At 38.5% G+C, this 19,774-nt stretch overlaps 4 protein-coding genes across 5 annotated transcripts; 1 reads left to right on the top strand and 3 right to left on the bottom strand.

Annotated features, from left to right (window-relative positions):
- Positions 1–37: 37 nt before the first annotated feature.
- Positions 38–10,379, bottom strand: LOC111324818 (QRFP-like peptide receptor). Its single transcript, XM_088735965.1, has 4 exons — positions 9,257–10,379; positions 1,980–2,250; positions 1,485–1,739; positions 38–1,388 (listed from the first exon to the last, which is right to left on the bottom strand). Exons 1-4 carry the CDS (start codon positions 9,367–9,369, stop codon positions 1,047–1,049), a joined length of 981 nt encoding a protein of 326 aa, XP_088592091.1. The 5' UTR covers positions 9,370–10,379; the 3' UTR covers positions 38–1,046.
- On the top strand, positions 3,830–6,043 carry LOC111324816 (uncharacterized). The gene is made up of 2 exons (XM_022928467.2): positions 3,830–4,018; positions 4,158–6,043. Exons 1-2 carry the CDS (start codon positions 3,845–3,847, stop codon positions 5,232–5,234), a joined length of 1,251 nt encoding a protein of 416 aa, XP_022784202.2. The 5' UTR covers positions 3,830–3,844; the 3' UTR covers positions 5,235–6,043.
- On the bottom strand, positions 5,314–8,102 carry LOC148721455 (uncharacterized). Its single transcript, XM_088735963.1, has 2 exons — positions 7,710–8,102; positions 5,314–7,350 (listed from the first exon to the last, which is right to left on the bottom strand). Exons 1-2 carry the CDS (start codon positions 7,829–7,831, stop codon positions 6,066–6,068), a joined length of 1,407 nt encoding a protein of 468 aa, XP_088592089.1. The 5' UTR covers positions 7,832–8,102; the 3' UTR covers positions 5,314–6,065.
- Positions 10,380–14,869: 4,490 nt separating the features above from the next.
- LOC111324736 (neuropeptide FF receptor 1) lies at positions 14,870–19,660 on the bottom strand. Of its 2 annotated transcripts, none has more exons than XM_022928361.2 (4): positions 19,306–19,653; positions 18,568–18,838; positions 16,971–17,228; positions 14,870–15,809 (listed from the first exon to the last, which is right to left on the bottom strand). In XM_022928361.2, the coding sequence occupies exons 1-4, from the start codon at positions 19,416–19,418 to the stop codon at positions 15,438–15,440; spliced, it is 1,014 nt and encodes a 337-aa protein (XP_022784096.2). In that variant the 5' UTR covers positions 19,419–19,653; the 3' UTR covers positions 14,870–15,437. The 2 variants fall into 2 exon arrangements, with proteins under 2 accessions (XP_022784096.2, XP_088592090.1); XM_088735964.1 differs by having other exon boundaries at positions 15,564–15,730; positions 19,306–19,660.
- Positions 19,661–19,774: the final 114 nt, after the last annotated feature.

Raw genomic sequence — 19,774 nt, 5'->3', positions numbered from 1 at the left:
AATAACAAAGAGATCAAAAACATAAAAAAAGCATGGATATGTGTATATATATTTTTAATTACAGTCTCCAACAGAAATCGACACTATTAGTAACACTATGACCTAACCCGTGGGGAGTCGTTTTCCCCTGAAATGACGGCTACCCAATGCAAACATGTCAGGGAGAGTTTACTCAAGATGCCCTCAGTATATTACAACGATGAACAAACTAATGGAAGCCTATTTTCTGGAAACATAATAAAAAAAAAACAGTAATAGCAATAATCAAATTAATTTTCGCAACAAAAAAATAAGGTCAAGAACGGCTTTTATTTCATACATATTGAGGTTTACTTTGTAAGTACTATCGTTCATGTCTCTGATTGGGCGAGCGATGTATTTTTCCCTCTAATCTTTGAAATGTGTGTCAGGGAGAAAAAAACTTCAGTATGAACATTTATGAAATAGAAACGTCATAACATGGAAAGCGCTTGAACGAGTTTTATTGACGAGTTGCGATGATCAAAAACTCACTCGTTCGCTGCGTTCACTCGTTCCTTTTTTCATGCATCGCAACTCATGAGGAAAAATCGTTCGTGCACACTCTCCATGGAATATGCTTTCTATTTTGTATATACTCACATTCCCGTTGACCACAAAGCAGAAACCTGTACTTTATCGCGTAAAATCATTCTGTTTTTATGTCCTTTAGTTTAGTTTTGCTTTTTAAATTCATAATGCACGAATCAGAAAGGAATACTTATTTATATTATAGCCAATTCACACAAGACCGTAAATAATCTCTAACTTGTATTTCTAATGTGCTACATAAGACGTCGACAAACATAGATTTAAGAAGGTTCTATGAAGAAAATATATCTCAATGGTGCCTAACGAAACAGCTTTAAAAGGCTTAAACATGGTTAAGATTTGTGGTGAATGGGGTGTAAGACTTAATTTTGGAGTTTCTCGCAAAAGTGGCGACTGAACAATCTTTCAACGCAGAGAGGTCAGTACAGACATGGAGTCATCGCATGACTCCATGTCTGTTTGCATGCACGTTAAAGTCAGCATCCCTCTCCATGATAACGGCTGTTGGTACTGTTTCTCATTTCCGTGGAATTTATCACCCTGGAGTCATGGATCCTCACTCGGGAAGAAAATGTACAGCCGAGCATGCTCTTGATTTTTTGTCTGAATCTTTCATTCACAAGACCGTAAACAAACGGATTCACGGCTGAGTTAAACATGATCATCGTGTTGGAAACAGCATACACAGCAGGACCAAAGCTTTTGGTGTTGAAATGGCTCACGATATAGACAATAGAGTCTGTAATCCAGCAGACTCCGAAGATAACGCTTACAACAACGACTGCCAAAGTTACTCGCTTGCGTAGCCTCAAAACACCCTTTAAACGAGATCAAAAGATGGTTTATATCAATGAATTTGCTAAAATCATAATTTAAATAAGGGTCGAAGTTCGGAGTGATTTTCTGATTCAAACCTTTTGCCGTCGAGTAAGTTCAATGTCCTCAGAAGGTTGAAACCACAACCTGTAAACCACTCTGGAATATAATCCAGCCATCACTGTCAAGGGAATTATTGCCATGACGACAAACCACGCCAAATTGTAAGCCCTTGGCATCCATTTTTCAGGCCATATCCTTTCACATGCACCACTTTCATCGATAAATTCAACAACCAAGAAAACTGGAGCGTTCACAATCGCAGAAAATATCCAAGCACCGGGAATGATCACCTAAAAAAATTAATTTATGTGCAAATTTTTCCCATGATGCTATTATTTGAATAACGACAAACTGACAGTATCCCCAGCCCCATTTCCAGCTCCAACTACCACTCCTACGCAGTAACATGAAAATGTAAAGGAATTAGTGTTTACGCTTAAAATATGAGACAAAGCTGTACTCGAGAAACAGTCTATTGATAGCAAACGGTTCAATAGAAAAGTGAAGACTTCCTTCGGTGCGTCACTTACCATGAGTTTGCGTTCGGAAAGATTCCATTTATTGCCCAGAGGATGTATCACCGCATAAAAACGTTCAATTGAGATATTCACCAAAGTGAAAACAGAAGAGGCCGCCCCCACCCACGCGAAGTTCCCACCAGTCAACAACTTGCACAAAACTTCACCGGTAACTCTGCCTGGATGGGTGAACGTCTGACTCAAGATGTACTGCGGGGCGATAAATGTAGCATACATGATGTCTGCGATGGCCAAGTTCACAAGAAGATAATTGATGGGAACTCTGAGGGAGTGAAGAGATGTAAAAAAAAAGCAAATGACTATTTTCTTTTCTTTACACAGGACGAAATATCAACAATCCGTAAACGGAAACGCGAAAGAAATTTGTGAAACCGTTGCAGAAACACGACGGGTAACACGTGTTTCCGCTGCCGGTTTGGCGACGTTTACTCGTGTTTCCGTTGCTGCGGTAACAACGGAACCGAACCACTTTTTTTCGTGTTGTCAGAGGGAGACCGAAGACGACTATGCACAGGTGCAGTTGCTCATTCGAGGAGAAAGCCAGTGATCAATGGCACATTTCGCTGGAATCATCCAACGCTGTACCATTGGATATAGTTAACCAATTTAATACTTCGGTCTCTCTGGAATCCCTCCAAAGTTTTTCTTCATAACTAGCTCAGCAACTTGGTTTAGTCCATTAAACGTGACATCTAGATCCCTAAATTTATTCCCATTCACAATTCTCTGTTGCAGTTTGTTATTCTTAAGTGCTTTTTTTACCGAGGATATTAGGTCTTCATCGGTGGGCTCAGAGAAATCCGCCATCTTGGATTTAGGTAACGTTTGCCCTAGGTTACGCGCGGCCAATGACCCAATTGGCCAACATGAATGACCAAGAAATCTCAAAATAACCGAACCAGCGCAAATGACCCAACAAGTTCCAATTATCCAGTCCCCTTAAGACACCCATGGCCAACCGACTCAAATGACTCAGTTGGCCAAGTTGTCCAAGCAATCTCAAATTATTCAACCAGGTCCTGCGACAAAATTGCCTGAATTGCCTATTTTTTAATTTCTCCAGCCTAACTGGCAAAGAGCCTGTGTGCTCATTTGGGGATTCATACTAGCTAACTGCGCGTTAACGTTAAAGGTCCGTCAAATACACTGCGCAAAAATTCTTAAAGAAACTTAATGAGTTTACAAAGAAGCATCCAAATTACTCGGTTATTCACTGATGAGAGATCAGACACAAATATTTCACATATTTTGGTAGTTCTTTCAATATTGATCCGCGAACTATATATAACCATCATTAGTATTATATCAGAGCTGAACAAAGAGTTTCCAGCAAATCTAGAAAATGTTAAACTAAAATGTTAATAAATGTTACTAAAATGTTATGATTTTAGAAATTTCTCTGTTGTTCAGCTCTGAAATTATACTAAAACAATTATTCGCCCCAGGTTCGGTGAATACTGTCGAATAATCCCCTCGACTTCGTCTCGGGGATTATTCGACGATATTCACCTCGCCTTCGGCGAATAATTGTTAAATATCAACGCCCTTTACGCGCCTTTATTGATTACAGAGTCTGCGCAGTCGCTAGCGCTGTGTTAGCGCTTGCTTACGGAACACGAAATTTGCTTTTTACGCAAGAATATATACAAAGAGAAGAGTAAAGTGGCGATTTCATGCTACGTTTTAAAATCAATTTTCATACTTTGCAAGTCGTCGTATCAGAAGCCGAAGTTACTAATTCATATACAAACTTTGTCACGATAGTTGTTCATCGATATAGAGTCCTAAAGTGTGACGTCACGTTGCCATGACAGCATTTTTTTCTGGTCTAAACAGTTTAAACTCATACTTCAAACATGGCGTCTTTATCGATATGCTCACTCGTTTCTTTCTTTTCTGGAGAGCGGAAATCGCTTGATCGCGGAGAAAACCACTTCAAATCCGACCATGTCCAAAGCTTTATTTATTCCAGGGGAGTCATCAAAGGTGAAGTCCAAGCAAGCATGAAAAATAAGGACTACAAAGTCACAGTAAGTTGCCAATTTGGGATCACAACACGTATGTTCAATTCGAAGAACTCCCAACCCCGATTTCACCTCCAATTTAATGTTTATATTGCGGAATATATATTGCAACTTACGTGTCTGTTTCGAATTATCTTTTTATCAGATTTATCTCGATGAAAACCTTGAAATAAAAAACACAGAATGCGAGTGTCCTCGCGGCGAGTTCAAGTGCAGTCACGCGGCAGCCATATTTATTTATGGCATCCATAACCTTAGCAGGACGGACCTGGAATGCCAATGGAAACGAAAGCGAAAGGCAGAAAGCGTACAGTCTGCAAGCCAGATGTTTCCAGCGCCACCGAAGAAGAAGGATTACAGCCCTTTGGCGCGCGATCCTAGCCGAGAAGATCGGATGTGGCTGTACAGCGAACTAAAGCGCTATGGCAAATTTACAGGGACCTGCTGGATCTTGAGTCCCGAACCACAACCTGCTACCCCTCTCCCGATCAAGACGATTGAGGATATCATTTACTCAGAAGGTTTCCTTATGGCATCTACGAAGGAAAAACAATTAGAGTACTTGATTGAGAATGCCAAAGTAGAGGAGAGAACCATAAATGTTGTGAGCACCCTCACGGCTGGCCAGCGAAACAGCCCTGCATGGCACCAAGCTCGTAGAGGCCGCCTGACTGCCAGTAATTTTGGCTCCGTCCTCCAGGCAAAAAGAGTTACACCGTCTCTTATCAAGCGACTACTTGGGGAATACAACTTGAGTGGAGTTAAAGCAATTGCATGGGGACCGGACAATGAGACTGAGGCCCTGAAATCCTTCACCAACATCACAAACTTTACACCTGTACAGACCGGCCTTTGGCTACACGAGTCGGGAGTTCTGGGTGCTTCCCCTGATGGACTTGTGGGAGACGACTCGGTGATTGAGTGTAAGTGCCCCTACACACATCGAAATGCGACAATCAAGGAAGCTTGTGGGCACAAAGACTTTTACTTGGAGGAGAAGGAAGGGAATTATACGCTGTCTACCACACATGTTTACTGGCATCAGTGTCAAGGCCAGATGTTCCTGACAAAGCGCAAATTCTGCTACTTTGTTGTATGGACCACAAAGGATAGTGTAGTTATCAAGATTGAACGAGATGAATCTTGGGAGCACAATATTACTATCTTGAGTGATTTTTACTTTCATCAACTATTCCCAAAGATTACCGAGGGAGAACTTTGAAAAGTGGTGCACAGATGCTGGACATAATCAGAGTGGGGGGGGGGGGGGGGAGTGGGAGCTAATGTAAATAGGCAGTAGCTAATGTTAAAAGGTATTTTTTTAAATTTCATACATTAATTTCTTAATATAACATTACATATTCTACACTCAGATAGAGACACAAGATAAAGAACCCACATTTTTCCATTTAGCATAGTAACTTAATAATAAATTACATTCTTCCTGAAAGCAAGCTTAAACAATTTTTTTTTTGCAACCAATGGCTACTGGTAGCTGGTAACACTTATCCTGGTTACTCAACAGGGCCCAGGTACATAAAACTTATGCCACACTTAAGTAGGCTTGCATAGCAATGCAAAGGGAAGGGGAGAGAGCCAAAACAAAATCCATGCAGCACAGGTTATTTTTTCTGACTACCTCTCACCATCCCTTAAGCTAATTGAAGTGTGGCTTTAGTTTTATACACCTGGACTCAGGCTCCCAGCTTCACAGACACAAAAGTAAAACCTTTAAGCCAGCACGACTTTCACACTTGGAACTACTGGACGAAAGAATTCCATACTGGTCACATGCCCCTGACCTGGATTTAGTTGAAATGACAATTTAAGAATGTCACTGGTTTTCATTATAATCTATTTTCACAGAACACATAGTAGTTTGTATTAATGAACATAAAGGAGATGAATATCAGAAAAATGTAAAACTGACCACATCATATTTTTGACCAAAGCTATGTCAATACCATTTGATCTGTTACAGTAGGGCTTCTAGTAATACAAAAATAATATTAAAAACTCATTGTACTATAATTTAGTTGAAAAAAAGTTCTATTCAGTCAAATTCAAAGTCTTCGCAGCCATCCTTGATCAATGGATACTGCAAATTAACAAGAGCTGAGCACAGTTGGCATAGCTTGTCAGCATGGCACCTCAAAAATGCTGGGATGAAGCCAAGGATGCAAAAACTCTTAAGTCTTGCATTTGCACGCTCTACGTGGATGCGAAATCGAGCTATTGATTTTGTCGCCCTTGCCTCACTCTCTGTAAACTTTCCATTGTTGAGAAATGGTGGTATGTTCACTGAAACACCTCTTGGAACTACATCGCTGATGAGAAAACCTTTGTCTGCCAGAACAAGATCACCAGCACTCAAATGTTTACAAAACCCAGACTCTTTAACCATGACCTTGTCACTGACTGAGCCAGGAAAAAGATCACTAACATAGGTTATAACTCCATTTGGGGCAACCCCTATAATGACTTTGAAAGAGTTCATTCCCCTGTAGCTGGAATATGTAGCATTCTGCTGGGACATGAGCTTAGGTGCAGCAATTTCAATGTCTGTACAATCAATCACAATGCGGCAACTGCTGTACTCAGTGAAAGAAGATGGCAAACACATCTTGTTCTTTTCTCTAGATGGCACAGTTGTCATGATGTCTTTGAACAGGAGAGAATGCAGAACATGGACAAAAGTTAGTACTATGTTAGCAACAGTTGCAACACTGCATGAAAACAACTGGGCTAAATGTAGATTGGTATAATTTTGTTTCAGTTTCATCAGAGTGATAAATATCTGGTCCTCAAGTGTGATCGCCTCAACCTTCCATCCAGCATAATAGTTTATTTCACCCTTGAATCTTGAAACATATCCCACAACAATATCAAAAACATCCTTAGTGGGTAGACCTGTCTCCATCCGTATCACCTCAGGGCTCAAGCTCTTAGCAGAGTAGTGTGCACTATAGTAACTTGACACTTCCTTGTGTTTAGCAAGTTCTGTTGAAGTCATATCAAGCTCTATTGACAGCAGAGCTTCTTTGGAACTTGTCTTTTCCTCTTGTGAGCATTCAGTGGAACATGGTTCAGAGTTCTCTTTAATCTCTTCAAGCACAGATGCTACAGTTGGTAATTTCGTGGGCTCGGCAGACACTTTCCGTTTTTTCTTGGGGGTAGGTGTACTGGGAGGTGTTGGTCCTGTACCTGGCAGCAAGTCCAAACTATCAAACAGCTTGTGCCTGTTTCTGTCACTGATGGTTGGCATATTTTCTTTTCGCCCATCTTTAAAGTGACAACTGCAAAGTCGCGAATGTTTGCTGGGCTTTCTATCTCCTCTCCTATAACAGAAAAAGACAGAAGCAGTTACTATACTTGCGCTTAAAAAACCCAAAGTTTAGTTGGTCACATGCTTAACCTTGTAGTCTAAGACGTGAATGCGAAGCGAGTATTTCTCTGAGCTTGTTACTTAATACTAGTTAGTGTAAAAGCTTTGATACTCACAACTATCATATAGTTTTTTAGTAACTAAATAATCTTAGATCAAGACTGAAGACAAGGAAAGGCAAAGCCGCGAGAAAACAAATAAGACAAGAAAGAGAAACAGCTAATCGTGAATCAGTTTGAGATAAAAAAAAAAAACAGCTATTTCTAATCGATGGTACAGCATCGAAATATATATTTTTCGAAAAATACTCACCTTACAAATGATATCCACTTATCATAGAGTGTTTTATGTTTTTTCTGGTCTGGAAACGAAAAGAATCGGCAGCAGTGGCTTTCAGATGTGTGATTGCAATCTGGATGAAAACACTGGCCCATCGCAAACTTCGTCTCCGTGGCGTTTTGACTCGAATTATTGCTCACCAGGTGCTTTTGTCCGCTTATTATACTCTTCAATAGTAAGGCCAAAGGTTATCTTGATTCTCTTTATCTTATTTCTATTATTGGAGGATAAAATGCGCTATTATAGCTCTTGAAGTGTTCGAGGTCAACGACAATGTGTCACGCTAGGGACGCCATATTGGTTTGTTTAGACCACAGAATTCCGGTGCTATGGAAACGTGACGTAAGCACTTTAGGACTCTATCTAAGTGGCGTTTCCTGCCGTATAAATTTCGTCAAAATAGTAAAAATCATGCCCAAAATCCCGATCGGTTTGTTTTCCGTCATTGCAAAGACTCAACAAGGATATTAAGAATCTGTTTGCAGAAACATAACGGAAACAAACGGCAGCGGAAACGTCCAGGCTTAAATATGACGGAAACATTGCTTGGCATTTCCGTGCCGGAAACTTCACGGAAACTTGATAGAATCGCCAAGACTTGGTACAACACGTTTCCGCAAGACGTAAATGTAGCGGAAATATGAAGCTCTATGTTTCCGTCACATTTACGAAATGCGGAAACGTGGGATTTCGTCCTGTGTTATTACTTCCATTTTGAAAAATCACTTGTGATCCTTGCAGTCTAATTGGCTGTCGTCGGTGCTATATATTTGCAAATCGCCCCATTTCAAGCTCTAAATCGCATCTTTTTCCTAGCCGGCAAATGGCCTAACTGAAACGCTGCAACCATTTAAGTTTGCAAGCTTGCTTAAGGAAATTAATCAAATTGAAATTAATCAACCGCCCCCCGGTTAGCTCAATTGGTTAGAGCGCCGGATTGTGTTGTGCGGGAGGTCGAGGGTTCGAGCCCTGGCCGGACCAATACTCATGGTCTTAAAATAACTGAGGATAATTTGCTACCTTTCAATAATATCAAGAGATGGATAGATATTCTAGTCTTCTCGGATAAGGGCGAATAAACCGTAGGCCCCGTCTCCTGCAGGGGTAGGGGTAGGAGACGTTAATTTCCAACGCACGAGATTATTGTGTGGTGGGTGTTCACAGGGCCCCATTAAAACTAGCTATCTGCTAAACTGGGCTACCCTGTATAAATATTCGTAAATAAACACATGCATACATAAAAAATGTAGTAAAGAGAGAGACAACTTTGCAACCTTTTTACAAACCAGCTCAATACATTGAATTCATGAAATATTGGTACAGACTAAAGAAAAACTTGTGTTCAGTGACTGGATTATGCGATTTCAAAATAGAAGTGTCGTGCAGCTAATCGTCTGTAAAAGTTGACCATATGTTGAGTGATGTTAGAGGGAGATAAACATCATGAAATAACTCCCCGACAAGCATTTATATTAATAGCAAGGAAAAGATATGGATCGAAACTCACGGTTTATGCCTACCTCATGTCTCGATGTTTTAGTATGACAATACAGACCATTGAGTTTCCAATGATTCCCACAATAATCAGAACAGACAGCGCTGCAGTCGTGAAAACACCAGCTGAGTCCGCCATTACGTCGCTTTATCTAAAAGCTAGCTAAGCCTAAAAGTGAAAGCTGAACATTGATACGTATTTTAAGACCTGATGTCGACTAGCTATTCCCATTTGGTTCCAATTTTTTTTTGGAAAAGACACGAGTCCGTGACACCATGAGTGTGAATTTTATGGTGAAGCGAAAAACTCCCTTTTTGTTTGCCCCTAAGAGAACCTTAAACTAGGAAATTACATGTTGAAGAAAATAGTTTTTTTTTTCTTCTAGAAAAAAGTCAAAACTCGACAATTTTAGTTTACTGGCAATTCAATCATTAATTAGAAAAAAGAATCGTCCTTTCATTACTGTAACTTTGAAAATCGATGACTTTCAGCGAACATAAAGTGATTATTAATGAGTGGCTCAGTGATACAACGTTTGTTAGAAGTTTCACTTACAGCGTAAGACGGAATAGATAAATTTAACAGACCTTTTCCAAACCGCTACTTTGTAAGATGACATGCATCTCCATCTTATACGGCTAAGTAAAATGATAATTACTTCGAATGATTTTTTTCTCTTCAGCTGACAAATATCAGATATCGATTCATAGGGTGATATCTAATACAAAAAGGAGCTTTTCTTTCTCTAGGAGCGGCAATGCTTTCAAACCGCTTAATTTTTCTTAAACAAAATGAATTTACTTAATGGAAGAACTGCGCATTTTCAGAGTAAACACAAGTAGGCATAGTGTCAAAAGAAATAATCAAACTCGACATTGTGAAGGAAAAATTACAATTGCTAAAATAAAGCACCCACGTTATTTAAAAAAAAGAAAGCAGATGTAATCAGTTGGAGCTTTTGTCTCATTTAACGTGTCATGAGGCGCGTATCTCTTTGCTTTAGTTTAAGAAAGTGTTCTCGAGACCCAAGCTATATTTCTAACGTCGTTGAAACAATAACACGTCGGTCATAGATTAGAGAAGCTTAACGTTATTCGGCAAACAGAACGACTAAGATATTATAATATGGAAAGCAATGATCATTAGCAATTCCAAAGGCAATAAAGCAAAGGCCTAATTTACTAAAAATTCATTTTTTTATTTTTATTTTTTGTAAAAATTTGTTGCAGTGTAATTGCTTAAGATGTAACTATATTTGTTGTTAGCGTGTCAGTGTTGTTCGCACATGTGTTCTCAGTGTTGTTTGAACACATTCTGCCCATTTTCAGGCCAAACGTAACCACCTACGCTTTATGATACAGTTATTATTCCTTCAGAAGTTATAACTGCTTCTGTAATTCAAACTTAGATATTACGGTGGGTATGTGAGGATAGGAAAAAAAATCTAGAAACTTTTAGATATTATGTAGCAACAATCATACAAAGAATCCATCAGTTTGGCGCGATGGTGTTGATACAAGGCTAAAACATCGATGAAGATTTAATTATATGCATGTCAATTTATTTCCTTGCTCAATGTTAGCTTTTCGTATGAAGGCTTGGTTTTCACCACCAGCTACTGAGCTTCAAGTAAATGTAAGCACAATTATCACGGAGCACTACAAAGCATAATGTGAAGGAAACAGCGCACGTCAATAACTAAGGAAAGATGCAAATATAAATGAAACATTCCAATAAAATCAGCTGCAACAGCTATGAGCAAAAAAATTCAGTAATGATAGTAATTGTAGATATATAAGTGAAAATTACAAGAATCATACTGATCAATAAAGAACGAGGAAAATTGACCATCATGGACACTAAGCGATCCTCGTTTCCATGAGTGATTAACCTGCTAAGAAATATACTCATGAGTTAACTCTAAGCGTAGGTAAATAATAATACTAACGTCTAAAAGGCTTACCTTTTCATTTTTGGCTATCTTGAAGTTGTTAATAAGGCGTAAAAACTAAACTGTCTATTTGTTTGTTCGTTTTATTATTGTCCATACAAAAGATATTTGCCCACGCGTATTTCCACCTAAAAATATTACTTGCGACGATAGATGAAAAAAATTACATTTATGTATTCTAATGTCTTACCTATTTTAGAGACTTGATTTTTTTGCAAGGTATTAGTTTTGAGTGAGAAGTGATGTATAAAATGCTGTCAAAATGACTTCAAAGCCGAAAACAACACTGTTATGTCCTCCCTTTTTGAAATGCAAATTCAGAAACGGTTCACCCTCTTTTCTAGTAGAGTTCCGGCCTTGCAGTTAAACTAGTTGTATTTAACTCCAATTCACGTTGCTTTAAAAAAAAAAAAAAAAAAAACAAGACAAACTGATGAAAGATTACACTTTACACAGGGATTATACTTTGAACTTTACCTTCGATGAACATAATAAAGGTACCTACGCCACTTTACAAGTACAGATGAAAGCGAAATCTTTTATGTTTCCTCCTTCTTTTAATTGTAAATTTTGGCTTTGCTGTTATTTTATCAAAAACAAAAATAAAGCAAAAAAAAAATAATAAAGCAAAAAAGTATCAATGTCTTAACTCTACGATTGAATGCCAAATCTCGTTTTGAGGTCTTCTTCCTTAGCTGAACGTCATGAGTAAATATTGTGCTGAATTAACTTAAATCTACGCGGATAACCAGGCATTAATTTATCTTGCAGCGTTGTTATATGAAATCCAACTGCATTGATTAGAGTACAAATATAGCACAAATCGAGCACATTTATCCCTCTACATTGTACGGTTATTTGGACAATTGCCTATATTTTTCTTTAACGACAGGTCAGCTACGCTTGAGATTAAAGTGTATTAAACAGACTAAAAAGGAAAAAACGAAATGGACACTACCTTTGTTCTTAGTTCACGGGCTACTACTCCTAAAATACCAGCTGCATATGCAGTTCTTGCGAAGCGTTGTCGCTATATATCTGAATCGATTGAGTTAGAAGATAAACAAAAATCATGTTCTGTTACAGAGACTGACACACCTTTGTTGAATGCTTAGAGCTCATCTATGTCTTTGAAAGTTTGTCTTTCTGTGAATTGAAATTTTTTTGCCGTTGGTGATAAAGTATTCAAACAGTTTTCACTGCTGGAAACATTATTTTAATTCTGAAACCTTGTGTAAAAATATGACACTTTTTAAGGTATCATCTATCATCTGGTTATCCGCATCTTACACAAAAGAAGCAATACGACACGAGCGATGTGCCAGACATGTCACAAACCGCTACTCTATTTACTTCGCTCTTCAAACTTTATTAGAAATGAATTTAGATGAGACAGTTGGATAGTAAGTAAATAATTTGGTTTTAACAACTGAATTGAAAATGTAAAATTTGCCACTGACGGTGAAGAGTTTCAAAAGCTGACGAAGGGCTAACGCTCGAAACTTCACGTTTTAAACTCTTTATGGTGGCCAATCAACCTAGTTGATAAAACCAAATTACCTTGTTATACCCCTCATCGACGTAGCACCACAGTTTCTTTAAAAAACTTTAGCCCCTTTATGAATAATTACTACGCTTTGATATGAAGCGCCAAACTGGACAAAATGCATTTCAACTGAAGATAATTTACAAGCTAAATAGATAATATCTATATTTTTTATAATTTCAGAGCAATCTGATTGGTGGAGCGGTTCCTTATACGACGCTAGATAAACCGCTCCGCCCGGTTTATATAAAATGTTAAATTAAAACGTTAATAAATGTTACTAAAATGTTATGATTTTAGAAATTTCTGTGTTGTTCAGCTCTGAAATTATACTAAAACAATTATTCGCCTCAGATTCGGTGAATATTGTCGAATAATCCCCTCGACTTCGTCTCGGGGATTATTCGACGATATTCACCTCGCCTTCGGCGAATAATTGTTAAATATATAAGCAGAAATGTGATGGTCAAGAGGCCAACTCCAATGTAGCTTTGGTGGTTTATTAGCTCGATGTTTCGACCGTCTCGATCTTCCTCAGGATCACAATAATTACATTAGCAATATTTAAATTTAAAATTCGTGTCAACAGTAAACATGTCATGACGTAATAATATAAAAATGGAACAGATAACAGCGAAACGTGTTATACTGACTAAAATAGATAAATTAAAATAGTTATAATTCATGTAGTAAGCTTATTGATAGTAGGATTGAGTCTTAAAATCCAATAATTTTCCCTAGCTTTTCTGATTTCTTGATTTTGACTTCTAACTTTTTCAATAACCGTAAGTTTAAAGTTATCGACTCCACAGTTCTTAGAATGTCTGACAGAGGGTATGTTTTTATGTCCACCTTTGATGTCGCTAAGGTGTTGATTACCACGATGGTGAATTGGGTGACCTGTCTCGCCTATGTACTGATCGTTACATTTGCTACATTCTATCAGGTATATCACATTGCTAGTCTTGCATGACGTGTGTTGTCGCAGTGTTATCGTTTCTCCTGTAGTGCTGCTTTTAACTGTCCCTGTAAATTGCCCGTATGTTTTGCAGCAATTGCATCTTATGTCAGCCCTACAGGGCCAGAATCCAGGACGAGTAAATTGCAATGGTTTCTGCTTTTTATGTTTGTGAGAGAAATGAGTTTTGAGATTTTTGTTTGTTCAGAATGATCGGCCACAGATTGTACAGGTAGTGTCAGATGGAACTTGAATGTGTGGATTGCTTATATCGTGTGGGGATTCATCAGTGGAGGGGGTTGTGTCAGTGGCCATCGGCGATCGCAGTCTTTAGTGGGTAAGCATCTGTGTTAAATTACGCCCTTTTCGATAGGCAACGAGAGGTGGTTTTTCAAATATGGCCTGTGTGTTGGACGATGTCAAGAGTATTTGATGGTGTTCCTTGAGGATTCTGTGGATGTTTGGCAGTGCTGGGTTGTAAGTTATTACAAGTGGTACACGGTCAGTGGAGGAAATTGGTTTGCTTGTGAGCGCTTCCTGCCTTGATGTTCTCCTTGCTTTCATGATACATTCCTTAATCAACTTATTCTTGTAACCTCGCTTGAGCAATATGTTGTGTAGCTCATGTGCTCGTTTTTCAAAAAACTCGTTGTCAGAGCAGATGCGTCGTAGCCTCGATGCCAAGCTGTATGGGATGGATGTTTTAGTGTGTCGTGGATGACAGCTGGTCCAGTTTAGGTATTGATGGGTATCAGTAGGTTTTGTGTATAAGTCTGTGCAAAGTTCGCCGTTGTTTTTGATGATTACTTGAACGTCTAGGAAAGGGTTGCTTGTAGTTGATGTGGTTTGTTCAAACTTGATGTGTGGGTCAAAGGGGTTACATTTGTTAAAGAAGTTTTTGAGTTTTTCTTCGCCGTGTGTCCATATGAAAAAAATGTCATCGATGTATCTGAACCAGACAAGAGGTTGGTCAGCAGCTTCTCTCAAAAAGCGATCCTCAAGGGGACTCAAGTAGAGAAAACAGATCCTGCTGATCACTAGTTTATACCAGCCAATCTATTAGAGTGCTAACTAGTTTTATCATTTTAAAAAAAGCTTATTATTATTATTGTCATTAATACATATATTTTAATAAGGACGAAATATTTTACAATAAAGATCAATGTGCATACTAATTAGGACGTACTTTTCAACCACAATGTGTATTTTCACTTCAAACAGATAAAATATTTCTATATTGAGTACAAAAATCTCGACTTATTGATCTAAATAGAAAAGGGACATTTCCAAAAGGCCTTTTGGTCCACTTTGGTGCACCATACGTTTGTGAGTAGCATGGTTAAATATTTTGACTTGTCGTTTGTACTTTAACTCGCTTGCGGGCTCGTCAAAATACGACACGACTCGAAAAAGCAATCGGCGATACTACTCACCCTAAAACGTCTAATAAGATATACATCCTGTTGAAGTCAAGCACATAAAGTTGTGATATTTTATCTTTTATCAAAATCAAAGTCCCTCTATAGTTACTCATCAGTTTCTTTATGGCCAATCGGTGTTTGCTTTTGTTACCAACTGAATTTATCAACAGAGGAGTTATGTTGTGGCCTAAAAGTTTCACAGAAGGAGTTACATTTTAAAAATGCTCGTTAACAAATAATTAGATGAAAATCTAGAAACCAAAGGCATAAACACAAAAAGCAATTCTCATGCAGTACTTGAAAGGCTATAACAACAAACTTCCAGAATACCTAACAGGCACTGCTTTTAAAACTATTTCTTTGCCTCTCTTCTACCTTAGAATTGTTCACGACACTGCCACTCATTTCCATGCCCTCGGTCTCAGTCTCCTCGCTTGATTCGGCCTTGACGCAAGAAGCTCCTCCAAACATGATTTTAATCTTATCTCTGAATCTCCGGTTCACCAGACCATAAACAAACGGGTTGACGGCAGAGTTAAACATGATCATCGTGTTAGAAACAGAATACACCGCTGGACCAAAGCTCTCGGCGCTAAAGTGGCTCACGATGTAGACAATGGAATCTGTAATCCAACAGATCGCAAAGATAATGCTGACGACAAGGACGGACAAGGTGGCTCGCTTCCGTACCTTCTGCAGTCCCTTTTTACGAGAGAAATATTAAAAAATTGACAAAATCTCAATCTGTTACGTTCGTACTCAAAATACAATCATTATTTCGCAAAGGAAGCCTTAAAAGTCCCTATTCACCCCCAGAGGTTTATATATATTTCCATTCTTTGCATTATCAGGATTAATCTCAAAAAAATTGATTGATTAAATACTTCCCGAGATATGCTCCCTCAAAGTTCGTCCTTTGGCCACGCCCTTTGATTTGGCCGGGCGAAGTTAATACTGGTAACTTAAAATCCCTCATGACGTTACAGCCAGAACGTCTTTCGATCGATGTGCCTAAATTCACGGTATATTATGGAGGAATATGTCTTTAGACGAATCTGGTGTATTTGAGCAACCAGCGACCACGCGACGAGTCGGCATTTTCACATCAATACAGCAATAGACAAATGTTCTATTGCTGTATTGGTGTACAGACTTTGGATTCATGCTGACGTCATTGTTTACATTTTTGCTCATTTGCGTACGGCTTTGCGTAAAGAAGGAAGCATGTTAGATACAAATTGACTTGAGGCAGCTAAAGAGCTAGAAAACCTTAGTACATGGTGAAATATTTAGCTCTTTGGGTGTAATATTCAAGGGGAAATAGTCCATCAAAAACTGCAAAATTTCTGGGTGGCAAAAGAGCTAATGAGCTCATACATTCTATGTAAAATTTTGAGTTTTAAACCCGTGTTGCACAAAAAGTATTCAATGCATCAGGCTCGTATTCATTGGCCGAGTTAATCGCACTTTGAGCTTTCGATATTCAGAACTGATTTATTTTTAGCTCCATCAGAAACTGAATTGCTTATGCTAATGAGGCAAATATTGTAAACAAGGATTCCCCTATACAAGAAGTTCAACTTCGTTCTTGCTGTGACGTCACTGAATGTTGGAGAGGTAGTAGGTCCGAGACTTGGCCCAGTAGTTCTCTCTCGGGAAAGTCAAAAGAGCGTGGCCAAAAGAGTAACTTTGAGGCGGCATATCTCGGGAAACATTTAATCAATCGCAAATTTATTTTAGGAGATTAATCCTGATGACGCAAAGAATCGAAATAGATATAAACCTCTGGGAGTGAATAGGGACTTTAACAACTTATGATAAGTCTTGCATAATTCGGGCGTTACAAATAATTTTAATTCGTACCTTATGTCGATTCCCATGCTCACTGTCGTCAGGTGTATATTTAAACCAAAGTCTGTACACCACTCTTGAATACAGCACAACCATCACGGTCAGGGGAATGATTGCCATGACAACAAACCACGCAACATTGTAAGCCTGGGGCATCCATTTTTTTGGCCATATTCTTACACAGGCGCCAATCTTATCGTCAATGTCCACAACTAGGAACACTGGGAAGTTTACAATCAAGGAGAAAACCCAGGAACCAGGAATTAAAAACTGAAATGAAATTCAATACATGGTTAGATCGAACTTTTAGACATAGTCATACGAGTAACAGATCTCGTAAAGAAAAGGAAAATATTTGGTAACTCGTTTGTTGTTTTGTTTTTCCTAATAGTCCAATATGCCAAATCCGATATCAATTGACTGATGCCAAGAGAGGATCCTCTCTTGCTGATACTTATGATAATTGATTTTCATACGTCAGCCACCACGTAATTATTTCCAAATTCTAGTCACGAATTGACAAAAAAAATAGGAATCTCTCGACATAAGCCTACGAGAACTATTTAGGGATTGCAAACGTGGCCACATCACTCTACGGTAATTTTGTGCCCCTCACGGTGTAACAAAATTGCTAATTAAAAGTAGTATTGCTGAAGATTTTATTTTTACGATTCAATAATTTCTGGGGTATTCATCCTCCTTTGATATTTATTTCATTCATTTTAAAACCACTGGTGATCCTTGCAACCTGATTGGCCTCTCATCAGTGACATTTCTTTACAAGTTGCACCATTATGCTCTTAATCGCATCGTTTTCCCAGTCAATGTGGCGGCTTTACTTAAACACAACAATTTAAGTCTTGTTAAAGAATCTTAATCAAATTGCAGGAAAATTGGTTACAACTTTTGCACCTTTTTGCAAACCAGCTTAATATACTGAATCAATAATAATAATTTAATATTTATATTGCGCAAATGAACATGTGGATATGATCAAATACGCATCACAACACTTTTCGGGGCATCAGCAGTTTACAAACAACCGAAGGAAACTTATTTGAAGATGCCCCCTCCCCCCCAATTCCCAGTAAACAGGCCAGACCACATCGCAGTAATCTCTTTAACGTTCCCTGCCAAACCAAATTAACTAATTAATAGATGCAGGAGACGGGACCTACGGTTTATTCGTCCTTATCCGAGAAGACTAGAATGTCTATCCATTTCTTGATATTATAGAAAGGTAGCGCATTCTCCTCAGTTATTTTAAGACCTTGAGTGTTGGTCTGCACGGGGCTCGAACCATCGACCTCGACCTTACGCACAACAGTCTAGCGCTCTAACCAATTGAGCTAACCGGGAGGCGGTTATTTGTACAAATGAAAGGAAAAAAATTGCACAGATGGAAAGAAAAAAATTGCATTGAACGACTTAATTTTACGATTTCAGAATAGATGTAATTAAATGGTAATTAATTGGACTTTGTGTCGTGAAATCCTACTCGTGATTTCAGACCAAATTGCCCTCAACTCAGTTCAATTGCCTTTATCTATATTTTATATGGTCAATTATTTGTAAATAGAACTCCAATGACACTCAATTTGTCACTTGCCCTGAGTTTACGAGGAGTGAGCTTCCATCTGTTTCCATGAGGATATATCACCACACCATATCGTTCGATGGCAATGTTCACCAAGGTAAAGACAGAGGAAGCCGCCCCAACCCAGGCGAAGTTTCCACCTGTCAATAACTTGCACAAAAGTGTACCAGTCATCCCGCTGGGGTGGGAGAACGCATGGCTTAGCACGTATTGAGGAGTGATAAACGTCGCGAACATGATGTCTGCAGCTGCCAAGTTAACAAGGAGATAATTTATTGGAACCCTATGAAAGGAAGGAATAAGAGTCACGCGTGTCAGATAACCATAGATATCTGATCAAAAGATTCTTTGCAGAGATTATAAGGCTTATTTAAAGACTAGCTATTTAGCTAGCTTCCTTGAAAAACAATGAATGGATGTGTGTGTATTCTAAGACAATCAATTGCAATAGATTATCAATTACTCCATCATGCATGAACCAGTGGTTATGTGAGTGACTAATGTCTGACTATGAGATATAATAGACATAATAATCAAAGAGAGAACATCCATTCTTGCTATGTCAGAATGAACCACGTGTTATCAAAGAAATGCAAATAAAGAAACCTTAGCTTTTAATGTTTTTCGACCTGGTTTAGTCTTAAAAGGATGTTCCAGTAAAACTTGAACGATATTATTCGCCGGTCTCTTACTTAGGTTTTGCTATTGTACTCTCATATTTCCCAGGTAAACGCAATTTGTATGACTTACCTCATATCTCGGTATTTCATCATTACAACACAAACCAAAGAGTTTCTAATGATTCCTACCACAATGAGAAAGGCCAACACGACAGTGGTAGAGATATCCGCGGAGTCTGACATGGCTGATCAGTAGAACCTAATGATAATCCTTTAATTAAGATGATAAACGATTACGTTAGCTCCAACTAAATTTCAGACCACAATGGTTTGCTGCACTATCTTCGTCTGCACTGCAGGGGTCTACAAGCAACAGTCAGGGAGAACTTGTACTGAAGTAGATTTTCAAGTCAAACACTGGCTCTCTTTCTTTGTTGAGAGCCTGAACGAGACGAGCATTAATGACAACTAATCTATTATTTGTAAACGGCTTCACTCAAGCTCTATACAATATCAAGCTGAAAAATTTGCGGTAATTAAAGTGGTATATTGGCACCTACGGAAGTATACAATGAAATGAAAGTATCAGTAGTTTTACC

This window comes from Stylophora pistillata, chromosome 10 (assembly GCF_964205215.1).
Source record: "Stylophora pistillata chromosome 10, jaStyPist1.2, whole genome shotgun sequence".
NCBI classification, from domain to species: domain Eukaryota; kingdom Metazoa; phylum Cnidaria; class Anthozoa; order Scleractinia; family Pocilloporidae; genus Stylophora; species Stylophora pistillata.
Note: the sequence above shows the minus strand (reverse complement) of the source record. Positions and strands in the feature narration are given on the sequence as shown.